We start from the raw sequence: 12,777 nt of genomic DNA on the forward strand, positions 1-12,777 counted from the left end.
TAAGTCAAGACTGCAAATTAAATAATTTGTAAGATGGACTGAGGCATACACAATCAGGGTAGGCAGATAGGACAGATGATGGATTTTGCCACTTTTAGTTTCAGTAACTATCCAAGGTGGGTGACTTTGATTTTTTTATTTGTTTAAAGTGTTATTCCAAGTCAGACAGTTTTTTTATTATTATTTTAGTTCCACAGTTTAAGTACACATCCTATTTTTTTTAATCTCATCAATGCCATAATGTCATATATTATATTGTATTGTGTCATATACTATCATGGACTTTTTTATATACTTTTCACCATCGTTGTCTGACTGATCCGATTTGCAATCAATCAGGCAATTTTTCTTGCCTCTCTACCCTTTGCACTTTTTCATTTCCCTCGGTTTACATTATTCCTTCTGCATTGCTTCCCACCCCTCTAGAGTCCCTGTCTTTCACAGAATGAATAATTGAGACATATTGAGTTTAGACAGCAGATGGTAAGATGGGTGTTATGGATCCGTCCATGCTCTTTAGCAGGATTCAGTTGCTGAGTGACAACTGTCCTGAACGGCTCCACGGAGGCTCTGGGGAAGCACGGGGCACAGCGGGGGCAAATAGGCAGGGCACACATTTATGCATCTCCTATGAAAGCATATGTAGGTGAAGGCTGACAACCACCCTTACAGAATTTGTGCCTAAGAACAGACAAGCCCACATGTGTAAACACAAGGGGGAGAACACAAAAATGTTTTCCTGTTAGATCCATTCTTTGTTTTTCTTTTTTTTATAAGATATGTTACAACTAATGAAGAAAGACTCCCACATCACTCCTTTAATGCGTTTCAACCAAAATTTTTAACCAGATTTCAAGCTGTTTAGTGTTTTGCAAACACTACAGACATTATATATATATATATATATATATATATATATATATATATATATATATATATATATATATATATATATATATATTTATAGGGCAGTCAAAAGTAGACGGTCAACGGCGGCAAATCGGCGTCTATAGCAGCTCTTGCCGCCGCTTACTTTTCCCCAATTATACATCCCAAAAATCACTTTAGCATCTGTCTCCACTGAGAGCAACATTAACAAGTGATTGGGTTCCTTGTTCCAACTGAGATGCTACTTTTCCGATCAAAACACAGACCGATGTTATGCCGAAAAGTGCAATAAAACCGTGAGAGCCGACGTGAGTTTAGAAACTGCAAAGCTTTGTCTTAAGCACACAGCACCGCTCTCATAGACCAGTGTGATGCATTCACGAGCGTCAGAAAGCTATGGTGCATTCAGGAGCATGGGATATTTCAAACTTACAAGGAAAGAGGCATAAAACGGAATAGAACTTAACTCATACAATAATGTATTTATCCAGAAACAGTGTGGGCTTTCTTACAAAACTGAATGCTCTATAATTGTATTTCTGATATTTTTTTGATTATGCACATCTGTTAGATTTTTATTCTGAAAAATCTATAATATTACATAAAATATAATATAATATTACAGCAGCAAATTATTTTCAGGGGATGCATTTTGTGTTTGTCTCTAGAATCCTCGTAGATGATATATCGTGTGTGTGATGAGTGCAAGTGAAATTAAACTGAGATAAGAGATTTCGAAAGAGCGATATGACTGAAATAAATTCAACATGTAAATTCAATTTCAAATTCCAACCCTGTATTTTTATCATAAAAATTCGATTTGGTTCGTGAAGAAATGTTACGATCATTTTTAGAACAGAACTGTGAATAATAATAATAATAATAATAATAATAAGATGACTAGACCTCACCTAATCTGATCTGTTTTATGTAGTGCTAGTAATTCAAATGAAACTAATTTTATGCAAATGGAGATTACCTTACCTTGTTAAAACATGATGATAACATCATGTGAAAAAATAATGTTTTAAGAATAATAATAAAAAAAACAAAGGTTGTTTTTAAAGAATTAATCATTCACTTCTTTTTTTTTTCTTTTTTTTTCTTTTTTTTTTGCCTTTTATTCAATTTAAAACATGCACTCTGACTTTATTCTTTAAATAATCACCTGTCTTGAAAGCTTCCAAAATACATCAGGGAGAATATTTTTCAAAATTCTCCCCTCCAGGGCTCGGGCACCGGCATGAGTGCACCGTCCTACCTGATAGTGTGTGGCCTGCTACTGTAAAAAAGTTTGACTGCCCTGTATATATATATATATATATATATATATATATATATATATATATATATATATATATATATATATATATATATATATATATATATATATATATATATATGTGTGTGTGTGTGTGTGTGCGTGTGTGGGTGGGTCCGTGTTTTGATGACCACTTCACATTCCACATCACCCTGAACCCAACATCCCCACATTGACAGATGATGGTGGTAGCATCATGGTGTGGGGATGTTTTTGTTCAGCAGGACAGAGAAGTTGGTCAAGGTTGATGAAGATAGAGCTAAACACAGAGAAAAAAAACTGCTACAGGCTGTAATACAGTTGTGACTGGGATGGGGTACTTTTAGCAAGAAAACAGCCCTAAACATACAGCCAGGGTTGCACCTGCAGTACAAAGTGATTCTACTAAGTCTTGTCCCAAGAGGTCTGAAAACAAATGTGCAGCACAGTTAGGGTTAACTAGGAGTAAGTAAAAATAAAAAAAATAAATGATATAATAGGTGATAAAAAATTCAATGATAATAATAATAACCACCTATCATTGTTCCCCTTCACAATTAAATATTATGTTGATCTAGCCTATAAATTCCAGTCTGTGTTACATTTTAGGATCTGTAACTAACGCACACTAATTGCTTTGTAAATATATAGAATGAATATCCATAAATATTTCTCTTTTACTGTTAAGCTGGTATTTTTGAAATATTTCATGGATATATCTTCTTAACATTTGCATTCACAGGTTCTGATTTCAAGCATTCTATTTGAGACATTATGACTATTCCTTATTAATGTTAATAGCAATGACTTCAGGCCCATTTCAGTTCAGTCTAAATAAAGGCTTTCTTGGGTGAAACTACAAAAAAAGATGCCAGTCTGTTGACAATAAAATGGCATTATCATTTGGGGCAAACCCTAGAATCTTAACATTAACTTATTACAGCCTGCACTGACTGCAAGCCATCAGTGGGTGTTCTGCAGTTTCATAAAAGGCAGTGTTTATATACCTGTTATTGTACAAATAAGAAAATGCAGTAGTTTTTTATTTTTATTTTGCTATGGCTGCAATATCAGGCACCTTAACCAGATATTTACAAAACATATAGGGCATGGTATAACAATGAAAAAATACCTTGATCGTATTTTTGTCATCTGACCAAACATTGTAGATTTGATTTTGTCACAATTTACCTATCACATACTGTTCCAGAGGAATTGTTTCACACTTCCATCTTACCAATACTCCAAACTGCACTTCATCCTTCCCTTCACCCTTCAAGCCTTCCATAACACAAGTAACCTGCTGCATTTCTCTTTGCTAAACAGCAGTGCTTGCGGTTTGACTGTGACCACTGCCCTCTGTCTGCTTAACCTTTGAAAACTCCTGCCCCCAAGACTTTCCCCGTAACTCTGTCCTACCAGACTAAAAGCAGTTAGCGTGAGCTTTCCCCCATACTGCCATTGCTGCATGTTGTAAGGCTGACGCTGTATTTTGGGCGTTCTTTGAAATATAGTTGATTGTACAATCTCTCCATTTTGCATTGTCTTACACTCGTTCACAAAATATAATTCTGCACCTTGAGATTTCCTTTAGCATTTCTCATTCCATTTTCTCCCATTTTTCATACTCACTCCATACTGTTTCTTCACTTTTTACTCTTCTAGTCTCATCAGCTCCTTCCCAAATAAAAGCTGCTCAGCCTTTCTGACTCAGCTTTCTTACATGATTTAAAACTTTGACAAAAAATTTAAAAAAACTCTTTAAAACCAAGAAAGATTTTCTTTTTCTTGACTTAATTATTATGATTTTGTATTGTTTTCAAAGAGGAAAAGTAAGGATGGAAATGTCACGATTAAGAGCACTGTTAAGACTCACATGTATGATGCTATAGTATTGCGCTATAAAACACTGATTTTCCTCTGTGTCTCCCAGTTTTCATTCATTGTCAATAAAATTTCCTGCCTGGACGTTGCCAGTGCATCACCTCAGCGTGTGATCTTTCTTATTGTCCTTTCAACAAATCGTCTGATTTTACATCTTGCACACAAGACAACAAGATTACGCTGAAAACTCAAGCAGGAAATTAGATAACACTATACAACCCCAACAAAAGTGGGATAAGCGAAAATCGCAGGCAGTCAGCATTGAATTGTTCAGTAATCTGATTTTTTCACAACGTCTTACCATTTTCAGAATCACTACTGACAAATATTATCTAACAGTGACTTATGAGAGGAACTTCAATTGCCACCTTTATCGAGCTAAGTTATGAGGATGTTTAACAACCTCTACTCCCACTTCAGAGGAATCTGCAAAAAAGCTTACAGTACAGAGAGGTGGCTAGATGGAGATCAGTGATACTCTTTGGTTGGCAAACCTAAATACAAAGAAAAGCTGAATTTCTGGAGAATCAAATGAATAATCAATCACATACTATAATTAGGAAAAATAATATGTAAGTGTAAATAAATAAATGAAATAAATAATAATTGCAACCATTTTAAGTTCATCATATTGGTTCTCTTAGGTTCAGATTCATAAAGGCTGATACATACTCCAAGAGACAGTTTGTCTTACTCCCACCTTGAATGACGTCATTTTGATTTCTCAGCCCTGTCTTTGTGGGTCTCCCTGTGTTTTCCCGACACAACTTCTGGGCAGAACTTTTTTCTCAAGGGGTGTCCAAGTACTGTACTGCGATTAGACAAGATTTAGACAGATGTGTTTAGGTTGGAGAAATGGAAATGTCTCACATCTCTGGAACTGCAGTCGCGCAGTTCAACTCTGGTGGTTTAAGCGGTCGAACATGCTAATTCGGCACACTTGTAGCGTTTACTCTATGAATTATCCTAGCGGGGCACTCCCACCCCTGTAGCATTGCACGTCCCTGGTGTTCACAGTTGTGGTGGATTTTAATCTTTATCAAAACGGAAAAGCAAACAACTCAGTAAAGAGAGAAAGATGCATCATTGTTTTTGCAAATTTACAGCATGGAGCGTTTTAATGTCTCTGCCCCAACGTGGTCAGGAAACAGAGCAGCGAGAAAGAAAACACACCACACATTTATGAAGCCTGGGTTAACATAGGAAGTGGGAGTAGTCTTATGTCACATATATGAGTGCACACAGCTGTTACGATCCAGTTCATATCTAACTCAACTCTTCTCTGTGTCCTTGGAAAACACAGTAATTCACTCTATAACCATGTGAGCTTCTTTCACATGGGAAGTTGCAGCTGCCCCTAAACAAGATATGATCAGTTACATACATCAATCAAATTTTCCCCAACAGTCTTTATAAATAGTGGCAGAGCACACCATGAGCATTTATGTGTCTGCCAGCTCTGCGAGTGCTCTGTGCTTGGCACCCTGCCCCCCTCCCCCGCCTGCCTGCCCACTCTTCAGTGACGTGGGGCTGACTTCTGCAGCTCAGCAGCTTGTGCAGTATGTATAGAAAGAGCCAATTCAAAGAAAAAGTGTTTTTCTTTGCACCACGACTACAAGAAAAAAAAATGCTCGCATGGAATATGTAGCAAGCTCAAAAAAGTTAAATAAAAAAATATATATCTTAGGAGCTGGACTGTAAATAGTGCTGCCGTTAAGTTTAAATGTCTATATCTACATGTTGAAGCTATAGTTGACTAATTTGACACAGTTTACTGAGATTATAATGTGTGGTTTATTGGCGTGCTGAAATGCATATGGCAAGAGAGTGGCTCTGGATATCTGCCTAAACTGTCATTCCTTGTTGAGATTTCAACAGTGGACTTTGCAAGCTGGATGTGTTCCTTATTATTAAGTATTTTTTTACATGTTCTCTAAGCCCCATTCACTTTCTCTGCTAGGTTACTCAGCTGTATTGTGAAGTCTTAAGTCTTCCAATTTAGTGTAAACATCACATCTAAACGTAAGAGAATTTCTAAAAGCCATAAAGTCTCACTACTGTACTTGATTTACAGTGTCTTACAAAAGTATTTATGCTTCTTTAACATCTTAACGGTTGTGTCACGCTACAACCACAAGTTTTAAATAATTTCAGTAAGATTGACCAACACAAAGTTGTACATCATTGTGAAGTGGAAGAAAAATGAGAAGGAAACCTGAAAAGTTTGGTGTGCATTTTTAGCCAGCAACCCCCCCCCCCCCTTAAGTTACTCAGTTAGAAAAAAAAAAACCTGTGTGTAATTTCATCTCAAGATAAATTAAGCTGTTATGTGAAGGCCTCTGATGTTTTCTACAGAACATTAGTAAATAAACAGCATAATGAAGGCCAAGCTACACAGCAGACAGGTAAGTTTTGAAAAGCAAAATTAACAGCCAGGTAATGTTATAAAACATCACAGACATCTATCTAAAAAGTGTTCAGTCCATGGTATGAAAGTGAAAAGCACATCACACAACTAGGATCTGAGACATGGCCATCCAGCCCATCTGACAAAGAAATAGCCATTACACAAAGAATGCAAAGAGGAATGAGCAGAAATGTCTTTAGATGTTCAAAATCGGAGAAATATACCCCAGAATACTTGACTCAGAGGAGCTCAATATTATAGTACACTTTTTCAGATTTTCATTTGTAAAAAACAATGACATTTTTTATTATTACTTCCACTTCCAGAATTATGTGTTATATTTTGTGTTGATCATAAAATCACATATATTGAAGTTAGTGGTTATACCTTAAAAAATATGTATGGTGTAAGGGGCATGAATACAGAAAACTAATTGTATAACTTAAGAATTTGTTTATTTGAAGAGCTTTAGACAGAAATTAATAATGTATATTTTTTTTCATTCTCACGATTTAATATGTATACCTACTAGATTTTTTAAAATTAAAAACATTTCACGTAATAGCACTTTGAAATCAGTTTTCATAGTGTATCCACTTTTGTTGATACATTTCTGTCAAACAGTTTACCTGGTAAGGACAATAAGGTTTACAATTTTAATTAAATTAGACAAACAAGGCTGCAAAAAAATCTGAAAAGTCTTGTTTATTGTGAGGAAGAGCACTCTTATGAAGCTACTGTGCACACAGACCATTCATGTCTCCTTTATCAGGTGTCTGCACAACAAGGTCAGAGGACATTTTCCATTCTGAGGCTCCATATTTTATTAATCATACAGCTAAGCAAATGGCAGAGGATGAGTGGCAGCGTGAGAGAACGAGGGGAAATTTTACTATGAAGGTGAGACAGAAAGAGGCATAAAGGACAAGGGGGACTGAAGCTCCCACAGAGCAGGACATTGTTTATGCGACAGAAACAAAACAGTAGAGATGAAGAAAACAAAAAAGCGCATACAATGAAAGAATATCACATTACTGTTTGTTGAGCAGATGTGTCTGCCCCTGGAGCTCGCTGCCATTCCTGCAGATACTAATGTGTAAGTGTGCAATTGCATATCGCCAGCCCATCATAGTTTCACGCAGCTGACCTCATGTTTTCACCTCCAGCATTAAGGACACCCAATCTGTGGCCCTTTGAAACAAGGCTTCAGTTCAGCATATCAAAAAAGGGCGCACTAGAACACTTCCTACAAACTCTTACAGAAATATGTACACAAGGAAGTAATTATATTGAAACGAAAGACTCAGACGACAATACTGAGTGGACATGTATTTCACCTGGTGTGTAAGAAATTCAGTTGTCAGGTTCACCAAGGGCAACAAAATGGCAACTACTAAGAGGTGCACCTGCAGCTCTAAGATGTGAGGGAGAAATTGTCAGTTTAATTAGCTTCTGTGCTTCAAAAATGCATTGTAGACCGTAACATTTAATAGAACAGCTGAGATCAGAGGTTTATGTTCATGACTGGATGAAAGTCAAACGTATTCATTTAAATCATTATTTTACCTGGATAGTACTACATAGTACATCATAATTCATGTTTTAAATCAATAACTGCCTGTGCAACATTGAACTTTTTATGGATTTCCTCTCATTCACTCAGAGTCCAAATTATATGTGAAGACTTAAATATACATCATATGCAATAAATTACAACATTATAGAAAAGTTTATTTTACTAACTGAATTCTCTTGTTGAAACACAGTATATAGATTCATTACTCATAGACTGATGTTTTCAAGCCTTTGTTTCTGTTAATTATGAGGATTTTCTGCTTACAGCTAATGATAACACAACTAGAATATTACATCAGACCTATAAAAAAATGTAATACAGAAATGTGGGTATAAGAAAAAGTATGTTTAATACCTACTTAAAGGTTGTTATATTAAAAAAGTACTTTGAATCCAACAAACAAGCTTTAGGCCTTGTAGAAACGTAGCTGGGTCTTTATAAAAACAGACATCTCCCCTACATCGCTTTTAAAAATAATACCGTACACACAGGGTCGTTTTTAGAAAAGTTTTCATCCACACAAACCTGTGAAAATTCACTGCTGACTACTGTTTTAAACATGTCAGGGAGCATAGGGGGCAGTGTACCCACAGCTAAAACCTCGGTTAGCCAGTCACAATCCTTCAAAATAAAAGCAATGTTAAACAGCATCGTGCCTGTTTAAAACAGCTGACCTCCAAGCACTTTTTCTCCTTTGCACCTCAACATATTGGTGCAGCTGGGCTTGTAAAAACAAATAAAGAAAAACCTTCTGAACTAAAAGTAATGCTTCTAATGTTCCATTTATGCTTTTACTTTAAAGTTGCGATGCCGAGATGAAAACAGGAAATGCTGAGCAGTGCCAGGTAAGGGCAAATAACTGAGCAGAGATGGCATAGGTTAGTGAATTTGTCTAGTTTAACATTGATTAGACACATATTGTAAAAAGCCAATCACAACACCAATGTAAAAATCAGCACCTCTATGACAGCATTATTTTTTTACTCCACTATGGCTGAGTCTATAACAATGACTGCACGTATGTGACATCAGCGCCATGATGCGCCGGACCCTAAATCTCTGTCTTGTTATGTACACACGTAGGCTCAATAACTGAGTTTTTAGAAATGTCCACTTTGGCTGGAGTTTTCAGAATCACTAGTTTTTAGGGATGAAAAACACCGTTTACGTGTGGATGAAACGCATAACCTCATAAAAATGTATCCGTTTTCCTTGATATCGGGCTACATGTGAAACAGGCCTTAGTGGAATGCATATTCTCACTTATTGAATATGACTGTATGCATAAACCAACACTATTATTTGGTTTAACATCCCTTAAACATTAAGACACCTTTTTTATTCATCATCAAGCTTTTGGCAAAATCTCATTTAAATATGTTAACTTTCTAGCACCAAACCAGTTTAGAAGCCTAACTCTCAAAATTTTAATTTACTTCAGATTCAGGCTTAATGTTTTCCTGCTTTATTGTTTCAAAAAAAGTTGGATGTGTGTTTAGCAACATTGCCACTTTAGAATACTCCACATTTACAAGTTTCAACTATCTAGCTGTCGTTCCTTCTTCATTATTCAAAGAACCTTAAGCACCATAACCACCAGTATAGTCAGCGGTTCTGGTGTAAAGCCCCTAAGGATAAAGCTATTACTACCACACTTGAGACTTAGATCAGTGTTCTTCTGTCTGCAAACACCATCTTGGCTCCAAAAATATATTTCCTTATATTGTGGCCAAATAGCTGAATTTTCTCTTGTTCAACCATAAAGGATTTCACCTGAAGGCATTTGGCATAAACATGTGTTCAGGTATGAATTTAGGTGAGGCTTGAAAATGTCAGTTTTGGACAAGGGGACCCCATACTTGCTGGACACCCTTCTAGTCCATGGTAATATAACACTGAAATCTCTGTAGACAGTGACACTGGTGCTACAGCAATTTCAAGTTTGTTTCTTATATATGAGTGTGATTTATTTTTAGACCAAAGAGCAGAGGTATTCTTTAAGATCAAAGTCAGTACAATTGTTTTGCATAATGATCTTCAATGATCTTCTTTTTCCATCACAAGTAAATTGGTAATTCTCTGTCTTAGATGTTTACTGACCTTCAGATTGTTATATTGGAATGACCACTGAACAACAAATAGTTTTTATGCTCAAAAAGAGATACTGTGAGGTACAGTCAATTATTAAAAAATAATAAAATTAGGCCTTGGTCTTATCATATTAAAAGGCATTCTGTATCTTCTTAAAATATTTAGGTCAAATGGACAAACAGTATTTAGGACCCTACATATAATTTTGACCCAGCGTGGACCCTCTAAAATAGATAAGTTAATATGACTGTTGTGCTTCCAATGAATTTAGGTAAGCTTCTCAACAACTGTATCTTTGAGCTTAACATGCCTAACAGTTGTTTGTAACCATGCAGTATCTTACAAACTCACATTAAGCTGCACAGAAAGGTACTGTGCTATTCTCAGACTATTTTGCTTGTGAGCATCACAAGTGTATTCTCCCTACAGCAGGTCTGGACCCTTGCAACAGGAGCAGCTTAAAAAAAAAACTGCGCTCAACAAAGACAAGAGGCTCTGTGTGCCTGGAGGCTTGGTGAACTAAACAGACCTGAGTAGAGACTCTGTAGATGCCTCTGCTCACTAGGTTTCAGTATAAATTCATATGGATATAAGGTTTTTAACCAGGGAAATACAAAAACAATTATTGCAAAAAATTATGTTCTTTCATAACATGTCAAATAAAAGCAATGAAGAGTTGCCCTTTTACTCAACAGAGGAATTAGGACAAAAAATTAAATAAGTAAATAACAAAAGGTAAACCTTCCTGGAGTTAATTTTAAAATTGCCTGTCATGAAATTTTTGCTGGTCAATGCATTGCTTTGAGTTGCACTCAGTTAAATATTTCCCACTATATCCATAAATATTACTTACAATGGACTTTCTAATATCACCAGATGATCTTAAAAAGCTGTGTTTATCTCTTGTTTTCCAGACCCACTGGTATGGATGAGATATCAGCTGATCAGAAATGTGAACTGTTCACAAACATTGTTGGTTGTTTGAAACAGTATTTGTAAATCAAGTTAGAGATATAGCACAATCTGCAAGGATACTGGGAAATATAGTAGTACATATCTGGCTAACCGAGAATACATTTTAAAACCGGTGTTGGAAAGGACAAAGCAGGCTAACATATAGCTCCAAAAGCCCCGACTTCAGCTCTAATGAATATGCGTGGACAATATTTAATAACCGGGTCTTTGCCCAGACACTGACCAGGAACTTTATCCTTTCCAGCATGCCATGGTACATTTAACCAAATATTATTGGGGGGTCTTTGTATATGCTTAAACCTGCATGTATCATTTTGATGCTGTGTGGGGAAGAGAAAACCCTTGATAGATCCAAACTTGGGAATCAAAGTCAAAATGGATAAAAAAATTTAAATAAATAATTTCATCCTGGAAAAAAAGAGTGGTTTGAATACATTATTAAAAGCTAAAATTATGCTAACATTCAGGCCTACGATCCATTTAATAATGAAAATAAGAGTTGACACTATACAAAATTAAAGCTAGGTGATTCGACAGAGGTGACATAAACACACAGATACACACACACACTTTTTTTGTTTCATTGTTTGTTTAGTAGAATTTTTTTAGGAATCAAGTTGTCATATTACTCCTTGAGGAACACAGACAATAATACTAAAAATCTGGGCAGCCACAGTCGTCAGTCTTTAAACAAAGTCAAAGCTCCGTTCATCTGGTTTAGCACCAATAAAGTCTCTTTACACGGTTATAAAATGCTTCATAAAAACTCAAAGAACCAGAAAACGCAGGAAACAGTTACTGTCTGTTCTGAAGAGTTCCTGCAGTTTAAACCAGATCTGGGCTATGGAGCTTTTCATAGGGTTATTGAATTACATTCCTGAAAACTACGCCTTAAAACGCTACTTAGCTTCATTACCATAATTGTGCAGCAATCCGTTTAACTGTTTATTTAGTTAATAAAACTAAAACAGTGACTACTCCATACATTCTGGGTGTTTTGCCCTTTATTGGATCTTAAGAGTCCTTTCACATCCATTCAAATTGTTAAAGGCTTAAAAAAGTTCAATTTAAATCTTTAAATGCCAGAGCATTTCCATTCTCAAACCCCCTACTTTCACTCTCATACCTCTACGCCACTGCATAAATGTATCATTACAGTATTATTATGGCTACAGTATCTACTAGCTTCCATTAACAGGGACTTAGGTACTGTGGGCTGTGGCTTACATAGACCCATTATATTATTAAGTCATTATAAACCCGGACACAGAGAAAATTATGCCCTTAATGGGAGCTACATTGGGAACTACTTAAGTTTATACCCCTGTCCTACCTATTTTTGTGCCTATTTTCCTCTCTTCCTATGGATCTGAGCGTCTACGGTGTTAAGTTACGTACCAGGCTATCAAGCTACTTTGCCCTGAACAGACGATAGTTCAATATCAAACATTTACTTCAAATAAGGATGTGTTGACAGCTGCCAACTTACCCCAGAGTTAGGATATGCCGTCCAGCCCAGTTCTGCCGTGGCTACCCGAGTGTCCATCAAAGTTTCTGCAGCAAAGACAAGAAAATAGAGAGAAACACAGTAGTTAGCCTCCAAAAACCTATTTTTAGTACCCCTCGACAGAGATGACTTGCATTCAAGGCCCAGTG

General features: G+C 36.2%; 1 protein-coding gene across 2 annotated transcripts in view; it reads right to left on the reverse strand.

The window, feature by feature from the left end:
• LOC105935923 (ephrin type-B receptor 1-B) overlaps positions 1–12,777 on the reverse strand; it is a 243,498-nt gene that overhangs the window by 150,511 nt on the left and 80,210 nt on the right. For both annotated transcript variants that reach the window (XM_012876547.3, XM_012876546.3), the window contains exon 2: positions 12,611–12,675. In XM_012876547.3, the coding sequence (XP_012732001.1) occupies positions 12,611–12,675 (65 nt within the window). The remainder of the gene's footprint in view (positions 1–12,610; positions 12,676–12,777) is intronic.

Source organism: Fundulus heteroclitus, chromosome 6, assembly GCF_011125445.2.
Source record: "Fundulus heteroclitus isolate FHET01 chromosome 6, MU-UCD_Fhet_4.1, whole genome shotgun sequence".
NCBI classification, from domain to species: domain Eukaryota; kingdom Metazoa; phylum Chordata; class Actinopteri; order Cyprinodontiformes; family Fundulidae; genus Fundulus; species Fundulus heteroclitus.